General features: G+C 44.6%; 1 protein-coding gene across 2 annotated transcripts in view; it reads right to left on the bottom strand.

Moving 5' to 3' along the window:
- The window catches only part of SMC5 (structural maintenance of chromosomes 5), a 162,472-nt gene that overhangs the window by 26,308 nt on the left and 109,946 nt on the right, over positions 1–26,218 (bottom strand). For both annotated transcript variants that reach the window (XM_084602401.1, XM_084602402.1), the window contains exons 21-22: positions 5,918–6,013; positions 1,944–2,144 (exon numbers count right to left, since the gene is read on the bottom strand). In XM_084602401.1, coding sequence (XP_084458527.1) covers positions 1,944–2,144; positions 5,918–6,013 — 297 coding nt within the window. The remainder of the gene's footprint in view (positions 1–1,943; positions 2,145–5,917; positions 6,014–26,218) is intronic.

The following is a 26,218-nucleotide window of genomic DNA, read 5'->3' as shown; positions in this document are numbered from 1 at the left end:
TTGTATCTGATGTACCGCCGATAATCAATCGTTATATCTGGTTTAATTTTACATAGGTGCATGGGAAAAACGCTAAATCTCAAGAATTTGATCGTTATAAGCGATATATCGCTATGTCTGGTATCGTCATAAGTGGACTGCACTGTACTGAAACAACTACCACGGAAGAAGAGCAAGGCCCTGTTAATGGTGCTGCTACAGTTGAACCCCTTTATAAGAGACATGCACTGGGGAGCAGTTTTTATCTCTTACATGAGAGGTCCCTCATAAGCAGAGTATCACGTTCCCATTTTCTAACCAGACCTCCTTCCAGTACAGGCATCAATAACACGGAAAGTTGAGCTAGTTGGTACATATTTTTAGGGAATACCAGCGCGGAGACGAAGGACGAGGAAGAAGACAACACCTGTTGTCTTCTTCCTCGTCCTTCGTCTCTGCGCTGTTATTCCTTAAAAAAAGTACAGGCATCCTACGGCTAAAATACGCAATAAAGAGGGGTACACATTATTATAGCTTTCATTTACATATTGCATTTCCTTGGTGGACCTCCACACTGACCACACCTCGTAGCTTTCTTATATTTATTTGCTGCTCAAATAGTTGTAAATCTTGGTCTGCTTTATGGCTGCCTTGATGCTGTTCAACACAGCCTCTCCAAGCTTGAAAAATGAGGCCAGCCTCATGGCCAATGTGCCGAGGCTGTACATGTTGGCAAACTATGTTTGCGGCGACTGCAAAGTGCGATTGCGATGTGACATAGCACCTCATCTAGCGATTTGCAACTAAGCTATGTGTCTGGTAACACTACAAGAATTCGTCAAAAAAGCGCCACGAAATCGTAAAAGTAACCAGCTTACCACCGAGGTGCTAGAAACAGCCAAAACTATAAAACACCACTAGCAGAAATATCACTCAGAAATTTATGCTCGCTTGACAAAGGGTAACAGCGGCTGTGAGTAACAAGTCTGTGAGTGTCGCTACTCTGACGAAAAATAAATTAAAAGCAAACAAGGCATTTCTGAGTGGAGTTGAAACGCGTTGAACACCAAACAGAGAAGTTTATTTGTCTTGGCTAGAGCAGAACCACCTCTGTTTTTATGTCATTGTTTTGGTCTTGGCTTGGCTATGTCTCACTTTCTAGGCACACTTGCTTATATCAGCAGCACAAGCTGAGCACTTTCTTTGCATTTATCAGATAGATTTGTCGCTCATACTGAGATGCAACGTAATAAATTTTTGCTATATTCTTCAGACTAGTGGACACAACACTTAAGGTAATTTGTGATAGGAAGCTTCACTAATTGGAGAACCCAATGCGTGCTCCCAATAGGTTCTCTCAGATGCTCGCATATGTAGTCGCACTTGCGCTTTTCGTGGCAAGCCTGAAGAGCTTCTCTACATTCCATTCCCAATGCAGAGGTTTCTTTTAGTCATTTCATAGCTGACTGACCTGCTCTTTGCTTGCTGAAATTCTAATTAATAATTACAGCACAGGTGTGTCTCTCTTCTTTTGTTTTCACTGTGGCTGCTACTGAACCTGGCGGTGGATGGTGCCGCATCTAAGGTTAAAATGTCTGTTATACAAGCAAGACTGAGTTCCAAACTTTAAGGCTAATTTGTACTTTATAGCCACCCGTCTTCTATATTTGATGTCTGTTAAACAAAAGGTCTAATTAATGAAAGTCATAGGGCGGCCAACCATTTGGGTGTATGGTGTCTCTTATACCCGATTGTCTGTTACATCTATGTTTCTTATAATGGGGTTCAGCTGTATAAGGTAAAGGCTGATTTGGGTTCTGTAAAAAAACCTTGTTTGCAGAAGAGAAAGACAAAATAAAGATAATTTGAGTATGTCAGCACCAGGCAACTTACTCATGTAGTCTAGATTGTTAGGAATTTAGATAACTGATCACCAAGCTGGAAAAGAGAGAGAGAGAGTGCACCTCGCCCACGCAGCCCAGCTCCCGGAAGAAACGACTGAAGGATGTGTTGACCCGCTGCAGGAGCTGCTCGACGTCACGTTGCCAGCGGGTGCCCGTCTCGGCCATCTCAGCACGGGCCTGAACCAGTTGCCGCTCGCAGCTGGCCACCTCTTGCTCCAGTCGAGCGATGGTCACCTTGCGCTGCTGGTACTCCCGTTCCAACTGCACGAAACCCACGAGGTCAAACCAAATGGGCAGCACAAGCCATCCGCTGCCTTTCACAAGGGGGGATGGGGGGGGGGGAAGATCCACAACACCCGTGTTGCAGGTACGAAATGTATACAGTTAAACCTGGTTATAACGAAATTGCAAAATGTCTGCGACTTTTCATTCCATCCAGGTTTTCGCTACATGCAGTTTTTGTGTGAAGACCCAAAAAGAGAATGTGAAACGAAAACCAGATTAAGATTTGGTGTAAAGACCCAACTTCAACTACATATCCTGGGCGTCGGCGCTCAGCATCGGCGCTCTCAGCGCCGTGCCACGGTGGGCGTCACAAGCCGTGCGCATCTCCATGGGACTCGGCGTTGGCGCCACTGGTGCTCACTGCTGACGCTTGTACTTGCGCTGGTGAGTTGTTGCTCGACTTAACAAGCAGACATTGCCCAAACCAGTTTTAACATTCACTCAATGATTTCTGCTTTTTAAAGCGTTAAGAGATGTAATTTAGACATGGAACTTAATTACAGTTTACACATTCTACTTCTGCACAAATAAATGTGCACCTTCCACATTTTTCTCTACTTTTCAATACAATCTGCAACGTCATCGACGCAACATCAATTTGTCCCGTTTCCCGCGACCGTAGCTGAGACGAGTCTTTTGAGTTTTGTTCCTCCACGGCTGAGATAAACCGATTGGCTGCGAAGAGTTTTGCCATCACGGCCCCGTGTGACGATGGAAAGCGATGACAAAAAAAAAAAAAAAAGCCACGCGAAGACTCCGCGTGAGCGAAAATTCCCAATCCGGAGGTCGCGGCCACCCGTCCTCTCATTGGTGTACGGTACCTAGACGTGCGCCAATGAGAGACCTACGTGGGTGAGCAGCTTGGCGCCTGCGTGTACGCTGACGCCGAAATCTAGCACGGACAGATCTCGGCGCTCCGCTCGAGTTTGCTGGCGTCTCGTACCGTGCACATGCTCAAACCGGTTCCTGCATACGCCAACAGCGCCGACGCCCAGAATATATCGTTGGAGTTGGGCCTTAAGGGAGATCACCTTGGAGGTGTTTACAGTAAATCAAAATTATTTGACATCATAGAAGAGGATGTTTCACGATCGCGCTGATAGCGCAGCGGCAGCTTCCACCTCCTCAGCGGCTCGCGCAACGCGTCTAGGAGGGAACTATGAAATAGGATGGAAGAGGAATCAGTCTGGGGGAGAGCGGCCACGATGACGCTGCCACCCATGGAGGAAGGAAAAACTAGGAGGGAGCGCGCGGCAATATCCGTGAAGCCTAGTCATAAAAAATAAAAGGGAGTGAGTCAGCCCCTACGTATTAAACCACGTGATAGCGTGCGGTAATATCTACTACCGAATCGGCGGCGCGCAAGTAGCGCGCAGCACCCAGCAGCATGGAGGAAGTTTTTCCTTCCTTCATGCCCAGCAGCCCACACAGCAGACAGTCGCGCATCCGCGCCATGGCAGACACACGCACTAAAACGCACCGACATCAAAACATAGGGTCTAACTAGGAGAGCGAAAAAACGGTGCAGGGAGTGGCTTCATCGGCACTTGGCTTGCGAAGGTTGGCTGCGTGAAGTCATGCTCCCTCCTAGTTTTTTCTTCCTCCATGCTGCCGTCCCACGCAGCATGTCGCGTGTGCTTGCCCACCCCCGTTGTCCAAGAAAACCGACTCTGCCTCGCGTTGCCAGCCCGCTCCACTGTTCCCGCTATAGACGCGCAGGAGCTCGCGAGCAGCGCATGGCAGCGATGGACGCACGCTGCTCGCCCTGTGTCTTTTAGAGCGCAGCTCTTTGGCGCCCGTTCCTGCGCTTCGCGTCGCCGTTGTCCCTCGTAACCAGCTCCACAGCGGAAGCAGCACGTGCTCTCCCCCCACCTCTTTTTTTCATGGCAGCGACTGTGCGTGTTCTCAGATTGCTGCGCGTGCCCTCGCCACCACCGTTCGCAGCTGCGTGGCCAACCACTAAGGCCAACCACTGAAAATATGGCACGTCATCCATGCTTTTAGTTTTATGTATAATCAACTTCTGGCTGAGGTGAATTCTTGGAGCACTGCGGCATCTTGTTGCGCCCCATCATCAGCTGTATGTGCTTTGTCTCTGCTGTTCATGATGATGCAGAGAGATTCAGATGTGAAGCTTGTTGTGTTTTACACTGACACAATGGCCATCTTTTAATGCCCGCATTCAATTCGGAAGCATCAATCACAGCGCACCAAGATCTTCAGCCCTTTCACGTCGACGCAGGCAGCAGATACTGCTGTGTCAGCAAATATTGATTTGCCACTGATTTGCCACACAGCCATCGTCTGTGTGAGTGAGTTTGCTGATGGCGAAAATCCTTGGCTCTACTACTGCTGGCATGAAAATTGTCGTGGCCAAACAGAATGGCAAACTTTTTTTTTCAAGGTACAGCACTGCAGATAGGAACTTTCCGCTCCCTAACCAAAATAAGCCATGCAAAATGAGCCCTACCACATCTTAAAATGCGAGAACCTTCAGCCTTTTTCGTAGCACATGAGTGCCCTTCTTCAAGGAGTCGACGATGCCCTCCTTTGCTTCCCAAATTGCTGCAAGGGACTTCTAGGGTCTGTCGAATCTTGGGTGCAACCCTTGGCGGCCATGCCTAGGCTGTACCAAAACTGCATGACTGCGTGCATCAACGCTTGTGCCTTCAAGTCCCTTGATGATGACTTGCTCGAAGTGATGTCCATTGCAAGCAGAAAAATTGACAATCAGTGTCATTTTTTGCTTCCTTATACTCCGATTGCCAGCTGCGCCACGACAATCACGCTGCACCCGAATTCAAGGGAGCACTTCATTTTATGCCCTGTTAACTAACCTCCATGTAGCGAATTCCTCGATATTGCGAAGTTTTTCAATTCCCAAGGTAATAAACTGAACTTAACTGAACTGAACGCCGCCCCCATTGAAGTGCATGTATTTGAAAACTCCATGTAATGAACATATTGCAGCGGTTGACCTTGATATAATGAACTCGCGGCGCCGACTGCCTTTTAGCTAGTGCCAAGTCACTGCAAATTCGGCACAACCCTGCTTCAGTGAGTTCACAGCATACTTTTATTCAATTCCTCTGGATCCTCTCGAGCCAGCAACAAATATGTTATGCTGAATGTGTCAGAATGTACTTCGTTATGCAGCTGAACGCATATGGTGCTCAATGGATGAAAAATTTCGGGAACTGAAATACCCTGCGACCGCTAAGGTATCGCACTGTAGTTCATTGCAATGACGCTCAATTAGTACAGCCTAATTGAATAGATCTCTCTTTTCAAAAAAGAAACAAGAAAAAAAAGAATAAGAAAAAAAAAGAAAGAAGTTGACGAAAGGCAATGCAAGATCAGCGACTCTCTTGTTGAAGGACACCTTAACTGCACCATGAGGAATGGGGGTGAAGAAAAAAAGCAAAAGTGTTTGGAGATAAAAAGGCAGAAAAAGAGATGAAGAAAGAAAAAATAATGACCCCATATCAACTCTGACCACCTGGTGTTCTTTTGCTGTGTGCTGACACTGCCACAGAAACTGGGCAACCCTAATGTTTTGTGGTCAATATGTTCTCTCCTTGCTACTTCAAATGCTGATCGCACAGCTGTGCCGTCAAAAGTGAGCCCCTTCCGTCACCACAAAAGGAAGACTGCCGTGGTGAGACTTTGCATGTATGAAATGCCCACAGACAATGCCACCCATGTTAAGGAAACAGAGCAACCCAGGAGACTCAGTGTAGGGAACTCACCGACACATCCACAGGAAGCATGCAGCTGAGCGTCTGCTCTTCGGTAAGCAGCTGGTTGCTGATCTCCTCGACTGTATTCGGAAGCGCCTTGAACTCCTGCGAATTATCCAAAGGTGCCATCAACAATCGGCTAGACGTCTTTCTTTTTCCAATGGCGAAAACAGCAAGGACACCACACACACACACACACATAAAAGAAAGGCAGAGACAAGGGTAAGATGGGTGCTGCACTTACAACTAAACAGGATCAAAATTTTGGACATCCACAAGCAATAAATGACCCCGCACACCACACTAAAAGCGAAAGAAAACAGTGAAAAATTACAAAGAGTCGAATAAAAAGCAAAGGTGAAAGTGCAAGAAAGTAAGGCAAGAAAATGTGCATGAACTAATTGTTCTAAATGACCTGTCACTGCACCACAAAAAATTTCGACCAGCTTCACTTCACATCGAAGAAAAGAGCAATCAAAAGTGATGCTCTTTCTCTCACCCCAGAATATGTGCTGACATGCCACGTAAGAAAAGAATGAAAATTAGGAGGATGCTTAAGCCTTTCCTTCAGATTAGATATGATAGTGCCTTTAAAACCGCCTTTCATTCCACAAATATTTGGCATCGAGAGACCGGCACAGAGTTCGGCAAAGTGTCAAATGTCTTTAGTAAGTTTGATTTTTGGGGCTCACTTCTCGGTGGACGTGAACATTTATGTACAGCTGCAGGTATACAAACATACCAAAATTTTTTTTCCCAGATTTGAGGGCCAATTTTTGGGGTGCAACTTATACATGTGGCATACAAAAAAAACTAAAACATTTTTTTAAAAGTAAAAACAGAGCAATCAGTGAATACGCGGCTTTTGTTTTTCACCGGCTAAAGCCAAGGAGACTTTGCACGCATTGTTTCTCATTGCGGCATGCTCGCCAAATGCCACAGCATTGTGCATTTAACTGCTCTAGCCGGAGGATGGCTATGCAGTTTTCTTAATACCACAAGGAAACCGGGATCGCTTGCGGACGAAGTAATGACTACATATATCGGATGAAAAAACTTCGTGCCAACAAGAAGCAGCGATGTGTGCGAGGTAAGTTGCCTCTCTCATTTTCCTGATGTAGCACATCCCCCTGATGCTTCATTTTGCTCTTCATGTTCCTCCTTACTCTTTTTGCTTCATTAAACATGACTGACCTTCTATTTTGAATATTTTGCTTATTATTACTAGCCTCTCATTTAGGCTACTGGTCAGTAGCTAGCACTGCAGAATCTGCTTTATAGCGTGAAGGCCATGCGGGAGATGCATGTGCTTAATCGCACCAGCTGTAATCAGCAGTTAAAAACTGCACTTTAATACGCACTTGCATTTATGGGATCATGATGAAAAAGGTGTCCACATAAAGGTGTGCACAAAATATTTAATGCCCTCTGGTGACGCCACCATCCGAATTCGACCAAAATTGATGCCCAACCTAATCTGAGTGTGGCAAACTCATTGGTGACCCCCAAATATAGGTGGGACACCCCAGAAATGTTGCCCATCGGACCTCCGCAATTCGACTACTTTTAAATTTTACCAAAATTGGCGTCGCATATAATTCGAACATGGAAATCTTAGTGAAAAGTGAAGCAGCTAAAAGATCTTCTAATGAGAGTTCCAAATGCAGCAGTAAAAGCATTGGCATGCGTGTCACTGTTTCAAACATTAAATGAAGTGTTGAAATCTCATTACTTGTAAAGCAAGTGACTTTTATATTGTTACGGGGAAGATCCACAAGCAATAGCAGTCCGTAAAACTAGCATTGATGGCAGCTCAGATCTGTCCATCCTCAGCGTCATCATTTTTAGGCAGTCTGTCGCACTTCATCGTCCTCTGGAGCACGATCATATGACCCTCTTAAAACAGATATCGTTCATACGCATCAAGTCCCAGTGTGGGATAGACCGTAAAATTTTACAACCACAGTGTTCTTAATACCTAACGTGAGGATTTAGTTTTTCATGTCAAAATGAATTTTATTCACAAAAGAAACTTGACTTTTTTATTTTAACGTGCTTTTAATTTACTATAACATAAAACTGAAGTTGCTCAATGGGCAAGTATAATAACAATAATAATAAACGAAACTTCGGAACGTCCATAAGCGTTGAGGGACATTTATGCATGGCATTATATTTCTTTTTTACAGTATTGTTTGTTTTGATCTGTCACCTTCGAAAGTCTTTGTAAGCTCATGACTTCTGCGCTGCGCATCTCACTGCAGTGCACTTGCGTTCACATCAGGAAACTGAACACATCATCTTGCAGTGTACTTACAACTCACCTATTGTGTGTCGTGATAAATGCTAACAACGCTTTAAATGTGTTGCACTACTAAGTGTAAACACATCAACACATGCCTGTAGCAGTATTTAGTTGATTATGCTATGCAAAACATCCCATGCCCTTTCACAGGCAGTTTTTGTACAATGAAACTCGCAGAAGTGTCTGTTCTGGGGAAATATTTAAAAATGAGGTGCCTCAAAAAGGAACAAAAACTACAAAAATTTACATTCTCATCGCTTTGGTAACCACTTATGAGAATTCTTTTCACCACCGAGGCTGTACACTGTCCTAAAGAAGCACGCTAGCGTTCAAAGGTGCGGCTGGCCGGAAGGCACTAGGGTGAAAAATAGTACCACATTGGACTAAGGAAACTGACTTTTAGTCTAGTGTCACTGGAGCTCTTCGCTGTTCCTGCCAACGTTACTAGAACCAGCTTCAGTTCAAAAACTCAGGAGCGCGGAGCGGCAAGTGGCGCTACAGTCGAATCAAGCTTCACCGCGCCGGCGTATTTGCTGGTGGCTGCAGACGTTTCAGCCGCACACACACGAGTTCAAAGCGCTGACTTGACGCCGTGGAACCTAGCGGCCCCGGGAATGTGATGAATTTAGTAATCCTATTCCCTTAATTTTTCTTTTTTATAGTTTGCTAAGTTGAGTAATAGATTTCATTCATGTAGGCGGCGTGGTGTGCCAAGTTGCCACTGCATCTAATAACGGCAAGAGAAGTATATGAAATGAACTAGAGCCCTTGCAGGTCTTATTTTCCAACCCAGGTGCATTGCTTGAAGACCAAGGCCAACCCAGGCTCATTGCTCCAGGCCTGGGCCCGGCCAGGACCCACGCTCACGTGAAACAGGACTGAACCGGGCTCGCTCTACTGAGTTTCGGACTTGCCCAGGCAGTCAGTCTGAGCGGACTCCTAAATATTGTACAGCTATGGTGAAAAAAAGAAATGCTTAACGCTTAACGCTTTTTTATTCCATCATAAATGATTTATTCCTCATTTACGTACAATGGTACATAATTCCAAGCTACAAAAATTCCAAGCACGTAGAAGAAAACATTTCCAAACGACTGCATGAATTTTAATCGAAAGAGCACGAGCTACCAAAGCTCTTATCTGGGTTAGTTGATTGCTAGATTCAGATATAGTTGCTATCACACGAGGAACTGTCCACCTATTTTCTGTATGCATCTTCCACATGTGCAAGCCACTATGTCCGAAGCAAGACTGTGATAAACTTAATAATATTGTATGTGCTAAGAGCCGTAATCTTTCTGTTATCTGAATTGCTGAATTAGTGCTTGTAGGCATGCTATTCACAAATTTTTTTCCTTTGGTCATGACTGTATTTGTACTTTTGATGTAACCAACCCACTCCTTAGTCCTGAATAGGACTCATGGTATTTTTAATTATACTGCTTAAGGTGGCGGTTCAACGGCCGCAATCTTGGAAGTAGTTCAGATTTTGCCACCAGGCTACGCCACTAATCCATGACTGAGGAATTGAGTACCCAGCCACCCAGCCCTCTCGACTTGCGCTGCCTGAACGCTTTTCTTGTGTTGCTGCCCAGACTTTCAAAGATTTTTGTGGCTCTACAGCAGTGTCCAGGCAGAGAAGGGGAGGGCTTTTGTCCCCGTCCTGCACAGCATGGGCTGCCCCATTGAACTCCCCTCTTCACCCCACTCGAACAAATAGGCGCCCCGACAATGGGACAAGAGCCTTCCCTCTCTTGCCTATACTTCGTCGTCTCACAAGATGTTTGCAGCACAGCGAAAGGCACAGGCACCCCAGCCCATCCAACCAGGATCATGCGTACAATAGGCAATTGTGCCAAAATTATTAGTGCACGGGCGAGAGGCACTTAGGAGCACAATTGAAAGGGCTCCTCTGCCTTTCGCAGTGCTGCAGATATCTTGTGAGACGATGAGGGGGTTGGACTGGACTGCAGTAGGCTAGCTTGACTGAACACAAAACAGGGTGTCAACATGATTGCACATTGCAATCTTAGTACGAGTGAAAAGGAAAAGCGAATGGCATTATTTCTGCAGACTTCGTCAATGAACCTTAGTTGAACTCGGCGCCTGTCTTGTGTTCTTTTGATCCTCGTCTTTTGGGCTGTGCAATCGAGTGATCATTAGCGAGCTTTAGAATACGGCGAACCTATCCGTAAGTAGGATAAAGTAATAGCGGAGCGTGCGCACTATAATAGAGAATTGTGCTCCTACTGTCACCCGCGCTATTACCATGTCCCCCATAAGCGGTAGGGGTACCATATTCTAAACCTCCCTATTGCTGATGCCATAGATATAGTAGGGATCGGAACACTCCTTGACTGGAGTGGAAGCTGCCAGCTCTCGTGGTCAACAGAAATTTGCTTTATCAAACGTGATTACAAATATGATAATGTAGCCCTTGTTTATTTTTTGTTCATGCTTGTCCAATCTTGGAAACTAGAGCTGGTAAGTTACAATGTGCAAATAAGTGAATGATTGCCAATTTTTTCCTTTTGAAATGAATCGATATTTCGAAATAGATGTGAAATCCACCAAGAGGCTATGTATTGCGCAGGAGGCCGGCATGTATTCATGTTCTCTTCGGCACTGAGGAGGCGCATTCACACTGAACTATGTGGGAAATGGAGGAAGGGGAGAGGGGATTGTAAAGGAATGTTGCCAGAAGAAAGGACCTAGCGGGGACAGTTTTGTAGGCGCTTATGACGTCCACTTCCCCACTCCCAATTGGATGCTCCATAGAGTCCTCATTTTATTAATTCGTTCGCGCGCACGTACGTGTGTGTGTGCAATTAAATGAACAGCAATTTCAGGCAATTAGAATAAAATTTTAACAATCAGTCTCCTAGAAACATTTTTCTCCTGCAGAATTTCACTCGACACTGAAATCTGATGTGAAAAGTAGCATGCATGGAAGACGCTGACCTGTCCTGCTGTAGCTTCCCCGTGATGATGCATGCGCTTTCTGAACCAATGACTACTGTTCATTATTAGCTTGGAGCCTACTCTATTCTACTCATTTCACAGGGCACACACACGTATGCAACAAGTATACTTTAGTGTTGAGCCTGCCTTTCGGCTTCATGTGTTGGTAGTAAATAATTTCGTGATGTGGCACTTACTTCTACATTCACACATTTGCAACATAATAATCAGAGCCCAATTTTTACTCCATGCAAGAGTACCCATGCTTACCAAATGTTTTCCTGTAAATGCCAAACGATTTAGACGCATCGATCAGATCGCGTTCTGTCAGATTTGGCATGTGCTACAATTTGTGAATTTTTCCATACCAATGCAGTACAGTGGTTTTGCTTCATGTGGTCAAACGGAAGCACATTCTTTGTATGCTTCGAAATTCTCACATGCTTCTATGTCACTTTTGCTAACATGATCGGATACCTTTCAGAGCACAGGAAGTCGAGTTGCTTCAAAACAAGGTCAACAAATTGGGTGTTGAGACGGCGGGTGAGTGGACGTCTGGGTGACACGGTATCTACCTTACTCGAGATAAAGGCCCTATCCTTTTGGAAACGCTCTGCCTGCCGACAGGCTTTTAGAGCGTTAGCTCTGTTGCTCACTTGCGCGAGTGGCGCACTTTTCTAAGAATCGTAAACAGTGCCATCACCATAGCAACATCGCCGTCTTCATTGTGCCCGGGCCAACTAGACCGAACGCTCCACGCCCCCGGCCACAACGGCAAAGCGCGGTAGCGGGCGATGCTAGGTATAGCATTATAGCAAAATGAACGCCGAACCAGCTTCCCTGCAGAATGCATCAACGGTTTACCATAGACGTCGTAATGCTTCGGACAATCCGCGGTATATCCCCCTTCATGAAGCGGAATTAGCTGGAAAGAGGACGCGACATCATGCACGTACAAAAATAAATAAAATAAGTGCAAATAAAAGCATCAAACGGGAAACCAATTCAGTGTTTTCTCTCATAAAAAAAATATATATATAGGGCCACTGATCAAGTCAAAGTATTTGAAGAAGATATAAACGAATGATTTTTGTCTGGTTTCTCCATTGTGAACAACGAAGCTGTAGGGCTTTTGAAACGATAGTACGTTTTCATGAAACTTTGACTTGGTCAGTGACCCTGTATATTTTTTTATGCCATCACCTGATCAGACTGCATTTCGTCGAACTCTTGATTGCAGTGGTTTCTCTCATTGAGCTAAAGCTCGACATTCGGTTCAGCAGCGTTGAGCCTCATCATTTTTTTTTTTTAATTTTTAGTGAGGGGAATGACGGAAATGCAGTGGCAAAACCCAATTAAACCTTACATTTTCGTATTGGAGAAGCTTCACATGGCTGTTTCCTTCTTGCCCATTCACCGAAAACATCCCCGGCAGCTACTGCGGCACGTTACCTTTACCTTTGACAGGTGATGACAGTTACCTTTACTGTCATCACTGGAACACAACATTCGGAAAAAAAAAAAAAAAAAAAAACATGACTGAAACGCTAGTGATAATCTTGGCCCGCCCACTATATCATTTTTTCTCCTTTTCTTTGGAGCCTGCACTGCTTGCGCTATATAGGAACTTCAGTGGGAAGGTTGAAGAGGCATGCTTGTGCATGTTCAGGGTTTCAAGTTGTGCTTGGCAGACTGTCGAAACATTTTATCTGTACCAGTAAAGTGGCAGAGAGTACAAGTATGCGTGCAATTTCTCCTAGGGAAACGCTCTTTGAAATTATATTATATTAATTTATGCAGTGTTATAGTTCCGTGCCCTACTATTCATTTATCGTAGAAAGGGGAAGATATTTTTTCTTCTTGCCACTGAAAAAAAAAACAAAAGTCTAAATTCCACACCCTCACAATATATGCTAACACCACGAACATCTGAAGATAGCTTTGTGGCGGAGCTAAGACGAGGAATAACCAGCTTCGACAGCATTCGGGTTTGAACAGTTTTTTTTTTCGCTGCTTGCACTGAGATGCTTAGTGCCAAATTCTTCTTTGTCCAGCGCCGTGCCATTGTTTGTGATAAAAGCGCGGCGCGATGGGCGCTACAAGACTACAAAACAAAACCAGAAAAAAAATTTCAATGTCTCCGGCATGATTATATCTTGCTGAGTAAGTAGAGTAAGTAAGTAGCGCGAAAGCCTTAGCTGGCAACGTTTCGGCACACAAACAGTATGACACACTTAATTCGAGGCGATAAATAAATCTCAAAGTAAGCAAATGTACATTTGTCAAAAGACCATTTTCAAGTAGCGCTACTGCGCATGCGCGAAGCACCTGAGTGCGCGAAGCACCTGCACCTCAGTTCAACCCGACCACTCGACCCGACTCGCCAGTGTTTACCTCTCTCGCCTGATGGAAAGGAAAGGGCAGAGGGAAAACGTTGTAGAAGCACAATACCCTCTCGTAAATACCCCTCGATTCAGGGTGTTTGTGGCGCCATCCTTGTAATTTTTCTGAACTGCGACATTTTAGTGCACATGAAATTTCATAGATGACGCTACCTACTACATTTATCATACGCGGCTCTGTTATTCCACTATTAGTATTTGCTTTTTGTACACTTTGTAGTTGATAATTGTTACCGGTTAAATAAAAGAACGAAAGCCCGAACCTTTAAGTTATATTCGCCAAAAAAAAAAAAAAAACAAGCCATGGAGCATTTCAATCATGCTTAAAATATTTCATGAAGAGCTCGCACGCTTCAAGTGAACCACGAAAAAATGAGCTGAAATCAACCTGACCATACACATTCCTCGAGAGTCGTAGAACAAAACCGATGCTTATCCTCTGATAGCAAGGTGTAAAGTTTTTACACGCGAAATTTTAGCACAGATAAAAGCTTATTACTTGAACGTTTAGCATTTACTTTTAGCCATTTTACAAAAAACGCAGTTTGATCACAAATAACTTTTACACTAAATGAAGCAGACAGATCATATTTTCAGGAAAAAGCGAACTATGTACGACCTCCAACTGTGCAAAAAATCTCCGCAGCAGAATGCATATCTTGAAAGTTATTGTGTGTATAACTACCTGTTTTTTACACTTTTCACAGGCGCGTGGCTAATAAACTATGCGATACACAGTAATAAAAATGCTCAACTTTGTTCATTAACATCTAATCTGAAAAGATCTCGAACGGTTTTTTTATAGGTGCAAAAGATTTTGCACAATTTTGCTTTTCCTGAGACAAGTAGAGCTGAAAAGCCGTTTCTTACCTTTGTGTTTTCCTTTACAGCTTAAGCATCATTGCAGCTATTTATAAACCAAAGGCACCATTAGAAAGGAGAAAAAATAAACTTTACAAATATATTAAAGCCACATTTATAAACTAAACGAGTGAGGCGCAGTAGGCATATGAATATCACCAAAAAGGTTGTCTCTTCACCGCTGGAGTGGGACCGCCACCTTATGGTGGCGGTTCCACGGTCGCCATCTTGGAAGTAGTTCAGATTCTGCCACCAGGCTACGCCACTAATCCATGACTGAGGAATTGAGTACCCAGCCAACCAGCCCTCTAGACTTGCGCTGCCTGAAGGCTTTTCTTGTGTTGCTGCGTGGACTTTGAAAAGAGTTTGCGGCTCCACATCAGTGTCCAGGCAGAGAAGGGGAGGACTTTTGTCCCCATCCTGAGCAGCATGGGCTGCCCCATTGAACTCCCCTCTTCACCCCACCGCACCACTACTTCGAACAATACGCGCCCCGAAAATGGGAGAAGAGCCTTCCCTCTCTTGCGTATACTTCGTCTCACAAAATTTTTGCAGCACAGCGAAAGGCAGAGGCACCCCAGCTGGTCCAACCAGGATCACGCTTACAATAGGCAATTGTGCTCCTAAGCGCCTCTCGCCCCCCCCTCCCCCCCCCCCTATTGGCGGGGGTGACAGTAGGAGCACAATTCTCTATTAGTGCGCACAGGCTAGAGGCACTTAGGAGCACAATTGAAAGGGCTCCTCTGCCTTTCGCAGTGCTGCAGATATCTTGTGAGACGAAGTATAGTTTCCGCTGTAGAGCCAAGAACCCGATTGCTCCTACTGAGCGTGAGTGGGTTGGACTGGACTGCAGTAGCTAGCTTGACTGAATACAAATAAAACAGGGTGTCAACATGATTGCAGAGTGCAATCTTAGTACGAGCACGGCCGCTCAATGGAGGCGCACTTGGTGCAGCCCGTCGCGTCGCGCCTCAATGGCTGGGGAAGCGCGTATTAGAAGCTACAGTTTCCGCCGTTATTCTCCGCGGGGGCACCACCACTCCAGGACAAAGCGCCGCCGGCACGCCGGGCACGGACGAGCAGACGACGCGGAAGGAGCGCGCTGGCTGGGTTGGCGCGTGTTATCGTTTTGACTGCTCAGCATAACCGCGTGGTTCTGATAGTTCTGCATGCGTGTCATCGGTGCCTGTGTCAACAGCGTCCTAGGCAGCACCTTGCCAGGCAACTACTGTGTGCCGCTGTGCACCACGAAAGCAAGAAAAGATCGGTTACCATGAGTTCCCGTGCGATTCACAACGTCGAGCAGCATGGCTGAAAGACATATCTCGGGAGGGCTAGGATGGAAAAGGAAGCCGGTGGGAGCCGAGTGACAAGTCACTGGTATACTCACTGCACTTCACAGATGACGATTACAGGAAGAACATAAAACTGAAGATCCCGCTTCCTTCAGCTGTCCCCTCCGTGTTCCCGAACTGCCCACATTACAAGTTAAGTTACTCACGCTGGCTCATGTTGAGCCAAACAACCTTGAAAAAATTAATGTGCGCAGGTCAATAACTTTATTTTCCCCACTTGTTATAGCTACACTTCATTTCCTCCTGGACAACCCCCCGTGTTATCCTGAAGCATGTGTGTTTCAAGATAGCTGCGCCACGATCACTTTTATGACGATGATATCAAAATGGTATGCTTTGCCCAAAATTGTTAGAACTGATGCTTGGGCGAGTTGGTATGCCATTTTCTGAAGAACAGCGCGACTTTCTGAAAAAGCGCCTTTCCCTTCGTCGTAAGGGAAAGGCGCTTTCCAAGACAAATTCTGCAGTTGTTTGGGGGTTTCCAGCCATCGCAAGGTCACTGCTCACGAATCTGCCAGATCCTGAAATCTGAATGGAATAGACAAGCTCGGTTTTACCGGCACCGCATTTATCTCCACCTTCACAACGTTTAGGTCCCGGCCCAAGCAAGGAAGAAATGGAAAGAATACTCTGACCTGGCCAGCTCTACTGCTGACTTCCTTTGGCAGCAGACACTTCTTCAGCTCCGAGCCTCACAGCCGGAAAAGAAGCGCAAGGCGGAAAACGTCATCCACACCTCAGGGAACGTTTCACTGCCCACCGATATGCGTCGTGTCCTTTCCCAGGGACCGAAGTTCGCCACCGCACCCAGAAGGTCACGAGCAGAACTGCTGGGCATGGTGAGACAAGTATCCAGTTTGGCACCCGTGGCCGAATCAGACAGGTGTGTGTCCGAAGGGGTCGATGCATTGCTACGGTGTAAGGTTCATGTGAATTCTGTTCCTGTCCGGAGAACTGTGTCCTACTTGAAAGAACATTCGCTGCGTTTGCTTATGGCTGACAAAGAAGGAGGTTTCCTAGTGATCCCGTCGCATCTTTATGCAACTAAGGGTCGCGAAGCCGTTCTGTCGTGCTTTAGTGTTGAAAAGAAGGTCTCCTTGGCTAAAGTCAAGGCTAAAGCCAAGAAACTATGTGAAAAGCATAACCTTTATGCCTTGAAAAATTCTATCGACAAATGTAAACGACTCAGTCTGCAGCTATTCTTCAGTGCAAAGACGCACAAACCGGAATGTCCTTTCCGGGTTATAGTATCCGAAAACGGCACATGGCAAAAAACTGTAGCTGTATTTCTTAAGAAGATTTTAAATTCATTGACCATAGACGATCCATTTCTGGTGAAAAAGTCACAGAAGTCACAGGATGTAATCCAGGTTTTAGAAACCCAAAAGAACAAAAATCTCATGGCTTGCTCATTTGACGTCAAAGATCTTTATTATTCACTGCCGCATGACGAGCTGTTTTCGTGCATCGAAGAATGTATTGACAAGTACGGAGTTGTCGCCTTCCAAAACGAGGCAGGCCTCTCCGTCGCTGGCTTCTTAGAATTACAAGTGTATATAAAATCAACTTATGCGACATGAGATGGTGAACTTTACCTGCAGAAAAATAAGGAGTGTGCATTGGCTCATGTGTAGCGCCCGTGCTCAGTGATCTACTACTCGCAAAAAAAGACAGAATGCTCCAACGACTTTTAGAAGGATCGAAATGTTTGCAGTGTTTTCGGTTTGTTGATGACTTTCTTGTTTTGTTAAATACCGATGACAAAGAGTTTGATTCCGTCATGCACCAGGTTCAAGATATTTTTGTTCAGTGCCTTCACCCGCTCACGTTGACTCATGAAGTACCTCAAGATAATGAGATAAGATTTCTTGATCTCAGACTCAGCTTCCGGCCAAATCGCACCTGCTGGTCTTATGAACCACGTAGCAACAAGCCATTGCTTCCGTTTGTGTCGTCGCACTCTAAGCTCGTAAAACGCGCCGTGGCTAAGTCGTGCTATACAAATGCCTTAAACAAATCATGCCTTCATTCCGTAAAAGAAAGTTTCAACCGTCAAACCGATCGCCTTGTGAAGGCAGGATATCCCAAGCAACTGCTCGTGTCCGTTTCTGAATCGATGCTTGCGTGTTTAGGCAAAACCAAAAAGAAGGGAACGGCCGAATCCGCCAAAGAAAAACAAAAGACGACAGTCGTTCCCCACATCCACAAATTTTCCCACAGGCTAAAGAAGATAGGCCACCGAGCTAATGTCAGAGTTGTCTTCTCGGCTCCCAAAAAGCTTGGGAAATTGTGCAAGCTTGTTAACGCTGAATCTATACGAGAAAAGTGCACTATAAAACATGAGAATCAATTTGTTGCATGCAAAGATGGTGTTATCTACTCCATCCCACTATCTTGCGGCAAGCAGTACGTCGGCCAGACGGGCAGATGCCTTAATGAGCGCCTAAGAGAACACAATAAAATGTTTTCAACTCCGTTAAAGGGCATCTCGGCATCCATTGCAGAGATTGCGAAAGTAACGACTGCCAACCTTATTTCCAAAAAAAACAAAAGTGTTAAATAGGCATCGGGACAAGATAACCCGTGAAATTATTGAGGCCGCACAAATCGCATGGTCAAATGACGCCTGTGTCAGCAGCCCGTCCTTGGCGTTGTCAGCAAAGGAGCTTAGATATCTAGCTACAGGAAAGTGACGTGGTGGCATCACACGAGTTTTAAAGTGTTTAATCAAATGTGTATTGCTTCTGTGTTTTCTCTTGTTGTTTGGAGCCTGATATATATATTACCACGTTCCGAGCAATAAACTTCAGTTGCAAGTCAGCGCCTGTCCGTGTTGTCTTCCTTCCGTCCTTGTCCAAGTCGCGCTGTTCTTCAGAAAATTGCCCAACATCACATAAGTGAAGCCATGGAGACACCAAGAGGAGCCACTCTATTTGTCAGATGACGAGCGACTCTCTTGGTTAGAGTTGGGCTTTGCCATATCGAAGACATTCAGGTTCAAGGAGGCGCGTCGAAGCAAAGGCTAACCAAGGAAACGTACGAAGCAACAATCATGACAACCAGATCCACAGTGGCGCAAATTAAGTACCTTTTGATCACATCAAGTATCTTACAACAATGCCTTCTGTGTGCCTTACTAGTGCATTGCATTTAATCGAATCTTATTTTCAGCTTCCGATATGCCCTAAAGCAGGCTCTGAAAGCGGGTCTATAGTATCGCTTTTTAGCAGCCTAAGGCACAAAGGCGGGAACGACAAATTTGACGCAAAGGCTGCACTTTTCACCTCTGAGAAAATACTGAAGGTACCACTAGCAAAAAGATATATATATCGACTGAGATTATACACATTTTGCCGTGCTTTGTGCAGGTTGGCATCTTGCAGGCATCAGTGTGCAAATGCACCTATCAACAATAGGCAGCTATAAAACTTGGCATTCGTGATTATGAAAGTACCTTGCCAACTGCCATATCACGTCTGCTGCGAGAGAGTTTTCGAGTCTGCTTGGATTCGTTCATGTGTGGTGAGAACCAGCAGCTGACATAGAGTTAGCACCGATTGCATTCTTGGCTGGTTACCTTGCACGTCCATTTGAAGAGAAAGTATGAATAGTTTTACAGAATCTCATGAAACATTTTTATTTATTCTGTTTTCAGTGCCTGCCCGTGTTTTGATTATTTATATGTTACCAAAGTTTAAATAACTTCTAGTGCTTACTTTAGAGTGTCAATAATTTTATTTTATTAGTCCCCATCCATTTATTAGCTTTGTGACTTGTGATTCCTGCAAAACTCTGGACTTATCAAAATTCTTGATGATGGACGCCTATAAGGTATCTGAAAATCCCCATGCACATTTGTTAGCAAGGTGATGAAGTGCCCACAGGTCATAAGAAGCAGCAAGCTATGCAACATGTTAATTTCATCCCGTCTTCCTTATTTTGTGCAATTTCTGGAGTTGATTTGCGAGAGAGAAGACCGCTCACACTAAGGACCTAACCAAACTAACGCGACCACTGCTGACAAAACTGGACAGGCAACATCAACTAGACAGTGGAAAAAATCACGCTTGCAAATAATCCTTTTTCGTGAAAAGTTCTTCGCTTGTAAAATAAGCTTGCCTGTCTGCTGTGCATCACGCGGCTTCATAATCAAACGAGAAAAAAATTGCCTAAGCCTGCGGGCGTGTCGTTGAACTGGTTGTCTTGTGTTGTTTCTTTTGCAACAGTTTGTGTTAGCTAGTATGTTTTGGTGATGGTACCCACTTGAATATTATTTCCAGTGAAACCGGAGGAACATGCTGAACAATAGTGTTGAACGCTACGTCCTGAATTGTAAGTTTCCAGAAAAGTGCACGCTGAATAAATAGCCGCAGACCATGTCCCGATTTCAAGATTGCAATATCTAATACGTTATTACAGTGGTTGAAACGCAACTAAATGGGTGCGCGCTCAGCGAAGCACACGACTGCCTCGTTCTCGTTGTAAACGGAAGACCACGAATGACTTGGAAAAGCCTAGTGATGATGACTTGCCGCTATCACCTTATCAATAGCAAACTTGCACATAGCATCACATAATGTGTGAAACGCCGCTCATAATCCTAAATTGAGCAAGCGCCGACCACGCGGACGCCGAAACGAAAGCACAGCCACGGCCGCTGTGCGCAGCTCTCCGCCCGGACTCATCCCGGAGCGGTGGCGATGAGAACTAGGCGCAATACGGCTCTTCTGGGCGACGCGACGGGCCGCACCCAAGTGCGCCTCCATTGAGCGGCCGTGGTACGAGTGAAAAGGAAAAGCGAATGGCATTATTTCTGCAGACTTCGTCAATGAACCTTAGTTGAAGACGGTGCCTGTCTTCTGTTCTTTTGATCCTCCTCTTTAGGGCTGTGCAATCAAGTGATCATTAGCGAGCTTTAGAATACGGCGACCCATTAAGTAAGTGGGATAGAGTAATAGCGGAGCGTGCGCACTATAATAGAGAATTGTGCTCCTACTGTCACCCGCGCTATTACCCTGTCCCCCTAAGCGGTAGGGGTACCATATTCTAAACCCCCCTAGTTGATGCCATAGATATAATAGAGATCGGAACACTCCTTGACTGGAGTGGAAGCTGCCAGCTCTTGCGGTCAACAGAAATTTGCTTCATCAAACGTGATTACAAATATGATAATGTAGCTATAATTAGCTGAACTTCACTCAACAGTCGCCCTTGTTTATTTTTTGTTCGTGCTTGTCCAATCTTGGAAACTAGAGCTGGTAAGTTACAATGTGCAAATAAGTGAATGATTGCCCATTTTTTTCTTTTGAGATGAATCGATATTTCGAAATAGATAAAAATCCACCAAGAGGCTATGCATCGCGCAGGAGGCCGGCATGTATTCATGTTCTCTTCGGCACTGAGGAAGCGCATTCACACTAAACTATGTGGGAAATGGGGGAAGGGGAGAGGGAGTTGTAAAGGAAGGTTGCCAGAAGAAAGGACCTAACGGGGACAGTTTTGTAGGCGCGTATGGCGGCCACTTCCCCACTCCGAATTGGATGCTCCACAGAGTCCTCATTTTATTTATTCGCTCGCGTGTACGTACGCGCGCGCGCGCGTTTGTGTGTGCGTGCGTGTGTGTGTGTGCGCACACGCAATTAAAGGAACACAGTGTTTTCAGGCAATTAGAATAAAATTTTAACAATCAATCTCCTAGAAACATTTTTCTCCTACAGAATTTCACTCGACACTGAAATCTGATGTGAAAAGTAGCATGCTATGGAAGACGCTGACCTGTCCTGCTGCAGCTTCCCGTGATGATGCATGCGCTTTCTGAACCAATATATTGGGTGGACAACTGTTTATTATTAGCTTGGAGCCTGACCTTATTGTGCTCATTTCACAGGGCACACACACGTATGCAACAAGTATACTTTAGTATTGAGCCCGCCTTTCGGCTTTATGTGTTGGTAGTAAATAATTTCGTGATGTAGCACTTACTTGTACATTCACACATTTGCAATATAATAATCAGAGCCCAATTTTTAATCCATGCAAGAGCGCCCATGCTTACCAAATGTTTTCCTGCAAATGCCAAACGATTAGACGCATCGATCAGATTGCGTTCTGTCAGATTTGGCATGTGCTATAATTTGTGAATTTTTCCATACCAATGCAGTACAGTGGTTTTGCTTCATATGGTCAAATGGAAGCACATTCTTTGTATGCTTCGAAATTCTCACATGTTTCTATGTCACTTTTGCTAACATGATCGGGCACCTTTCAGAGCATAGGAAGTTGAGTTGCTTCAAAACAAGGCTCAAATATAAAGTCAACAAATTGGGCGTTGAGACGGCGGGTGAGTGGACGCCTGGGTGACACGGTATCTACCTTATTCGAGATAAGGGCCCCATTCTTTTGGAAACGCTCTGCCTGCCGACGGGCTTTTAGAGCGTTAGCTCTGTTGCTCACTTGCGCGAGTGGCGCCTTTTTCTAAGAATCGTAAACAGTGCCATCACCATAGCAACATCGCCGTCTTCGTTGTGCCCGGGCAAACTAGACCGAACGCTCCACGCCCCCGGCCACAGCGGCAAAGCGCAGTAGCGGGCGATGCTAGGCAGGTATAGCATTATAGCAAAAATGAACGCCGAACCAGCTTCCCTGCCGAATGCATCAACGGTTTACCGTAGACGCCGTAATGCTTCGAACAATCCGCGGTATATCCCCCTTCACGAAGCGGAATTAGCTAGGAAATTAAGAGGACGGGACATCATGCACGTACAAAAATAAATAAAATAAGTGCAAATAAAAGCATCAAACGGGAAACCAATTCAGTGTTTTCTCTCATAAAAAAAATATATATATAGGGCCACTGATCAAGTCAAAGTATTTGAAGAAGATATAAACGAATGATTTTTGTCTGGTTTCTCCATTGTGAACAACGAAGCTGTAGGGCTTCCGAAACGTTAGTACATTTTCATGAAACTTTGACTTGGTCAGTGACCCTGTATATTTTTTTATGCCACCACCTGATCAGACTGCATTTCGTCGAACTTTTGATTACAGTGGTTTCTCTCATTTGAGCTAAAGCTCGACATTCAGTTCAGCAGCGTTGAGCCTCATCGTTTTTTTTTTGTTTTCGATTTTTAGAGAAGGGAATGACAGAAACGCAGTGGCAAAACCCGATTCAACATTACATTTTCGTATTGAAGAAGCTTCACATGGCTGTTTCCTACTTGTCCATTCACCGAAAAAGTCCCCGGCAGCTACTGCGGCATGTTACCTTTACTATCATCACCGGAACACAACATTCGGAAAAAAAAAAAAAAAAAAAAAAAAGAAACATGACTGAAACGCTGGTGATTATCTTCGGCCGCCCACTACATCATTTTTTCTCCTTTTCTTTGGAGCCTGCACTGCTTGCGCTATATAGGAACTTCAGTAGGAAGGTTGAAGAGGCATGCTTGTGCATGTTCAGATTTTCAAGTTGCACTTGGCAGACTGTCGAAACATTTTATCTGTACCAGTAAAGTGGCAGAGAGTACAAGTATGCGTGCAATTTCTCCTAGGGAAACGCTCTTTGAAATTATATTATATTAATTTATGCAGTGTTATAGTTCCGTGCCCTACTATTCATTTTATCGTAGAAAGGAGAAGATATTTTTTCTTCTTGCCACTGAAAAAAAAAAGTCTAAATTCCACACCCTCACAATATATGCTAACACCGCGAACATCTGAAGATAGCTTTGTGGCGGAGCCAAGATGAGGAATAACCAGCTCCGACAGCGTTCAAGTTCGAACTGCTTTTTTTTTTTTTTTTTTCGCTGCTTGCACTGAGACACTTAGTGCCAAATTCTTCTGTGTCCAGCGCCGTGCCGTTGCGCCGTGCCGTTGTTTGTGATAAAAGCGCGGCGCGAGGGGCGCTCCAAGAGGGGCTTTATCCAAGACTACAAGCAGCTACGACCCTGCTAACCATTTTTTTTTTCGTCCCTCGGCTGCGGCGGCAAAGTCAAAGTTATTCACACTTTTGTAACATTTGTTTTTCCTGTCCTGCCTAAGATATGGAAAATAAACAAACAGCAATGCAGTTTGGCTGATACCAGTAAATAAACTACACTTTAGCAGCCGATGCATTCTTTATCATGTGTGCAGAGCGAAGCAGAATTTTAGTATTTCTTTTACCGTTTCTATCTTTGTTCTGAACTCGTAAAATCTTCATATCATGCAATAAATTTATACGGCACGTAACCTCTTATCCTCATTTGATAATTTGCATAGCATCAAGTTTTATTTTTCCTTTGAGGGTTTGCATGATACCGACCCTCTAACGGTGTAAGACTGACTCGATAATAAGAATGCAGAGATTTCGCGTTGTCTGGATGTACTAGCTACTAGGTTGAAATTATGACAGCACTGTTCTTTGAATTGCTCATTCCGCTTAGTCGTTTCTGAGGAAGGAAGGAGGCCTCCTTTGTTCGTCGGTTTCCCCATGTTAGCGGCTATTCGCTTCTCGAGCGAGGCAGCCCCATGAGCAGAAAGATGCCTGCTTTTGCCAAACACAAGCATATATCATGTGTTACTAAAAAAGCTAGAAACGATAACGAAAGCCACTACTTGTACTGGACAAGAAGCACGTTTCGTTCGCCAGGGAACAGTGTTCATTGTAGCCGGGGCGCACCTCAGCTGCACGCGCGAGAGCCTTAGCTGGCAACGTTTCGGCACACACAGTATGACACACTTAATTCGAGGCGATAAATAAATCTCAAAGCAAGCAAGTGTACATTTGTCAAGGGACCATTTTCAACTAGCGCTACTGCGCATGTGCGAAGCACCTGTACCTCAGTTCGACCCGACCACTCGACCCGACTCGCCAGTGCTAACCTCTCTCGCCCGATGGAAAGGAAAGGGCAGAGGGAAAACGTAGAAACACAATACCCTCTCGTAAATACCCCTCGATTCAGAGTGTTTGTGGCGCCATCCTCGTAATTTTTCTGAACTGCGACATTTTAGTGCACATACAATTTCATAGATGGCGCTACCTACTACATTTATTATGCGTGGCTCTGTTATTTAACTATTATTTGCTTTTTGTACACTTTGTAGTTGATAATTGTTAGCGGTTGAATAAAGGAACGAAAGCCCGAACCTTCAAGTTATATTCGCCAGAAACAAACAAGCCATGGAGCATTTCAATCATGCTTAAAATACTTCATGAAGAGCTCGTGCGCTTTAAGTGAACCACGAAAAAATTAGCTGAAATCACCCTGCACATTCCTCGAGAGTCGTAGAACAAAACCGATGCTTATCCTCTGACAGAAAGGTGTAAAGTTTTTACACGCGAAATTTTAGCACAGATAAAAGCTTATTACTTGAACAGTTTAGCATTTACTTTTAGCCATTTTACAAAAAACGCTAAGTTTGATCACAAATAACTTTTACACTAAATGAAGCAGACAGATCATATTTTCAGGAAAAAGCGAACTATGTACGACCTCCAACTGTGCAAAAAATCTCCGCAGCAGAATGCATATCTTGAATGTTATTGTATGTATATTTACCTGTTTTATACACTTTTCACAGGCACGTGGCTAATAAACTAATGCGATACACAGCAATAAAAATGCTTAACTTTGTTCATTAACATCTAATCTGAAAACACCTTGAACGGTTTTTTTCTAGGTGCAAAAGATTTTGCACAATTTTGCTTTTCCTGAGACAAGTAGAGCTGAAAAGCCGTTTCTTACCTGTGTTTTCCTTTACAGCTTAAACATCGTTGCAGCTATTTATAAACCAAATGCACCACTAGAAAGGAGAGGAAATAAACTTTACAAATATATTAAAGTTACATTTATAAACTAAACGAGTGAGGCGCAGTGGGCGTATGAATATCACCAAAAATGTCGTCTCTTCCCCGCTGGAGTGGGACCGCCACCTTAAATGCTTCGTAATCACAAATGAAGATTTAAGGTTTAAGAGCGATAGATTACAGGAATTTCATATATGGCTTCTTATTAGCAATTAGCTCTTAGGGCATGTTATTTGCTCAATCACACAGACTGTCCCCGGCAACTATGCCACAAGAATCTTGTTAGCAAGGGAAGGAGAAGAAAAAAAATCTACATTTGTGAAGAGTTCAATGCTGCACTCTGCATCCCTATGAAGATGAAAATCAAAACACGTTTATTGTGCATGTATTTGCATTTGATTACTCGAAGATTCCTACTGCTGTACGCGCCGCTTATTCAATGCCGTTTATCATAGCATAGAGATGTTTTTGTTGTTTTTTTTCTGCCAGGAGGCGCACAAACACAAAATCGAGAAGATACAAGAGTGCCTTCTGCTAGATCCGAGGGAGTGTGCTCACCAAGGAGGTTATACAGTTCTACGTAACCTCCTTGGTGCTCACTGATTGCCGAAAATTCCCACTTTAGTAGGCGCGTGCTCA

Source organism: Amblyomma maculatum, chromosome 4 (genome assembly GCF_055883805.1).
Source record: "Amblyomma maculatum isolate TAMU_Amacu chromosome 4, ASM5588380v1, whole genome shotgun sequence".
NCBI lineage: Eukaryota > Metazoa > Arthropoda > Arachnida > Ixodida > Ixodidae > Amblyomma > Amblyomma maculatum.
Note: the sequence above shows the minus strand (reverse complement) of the source record. Positions and strands in the feature narration are given on the sequence as shown.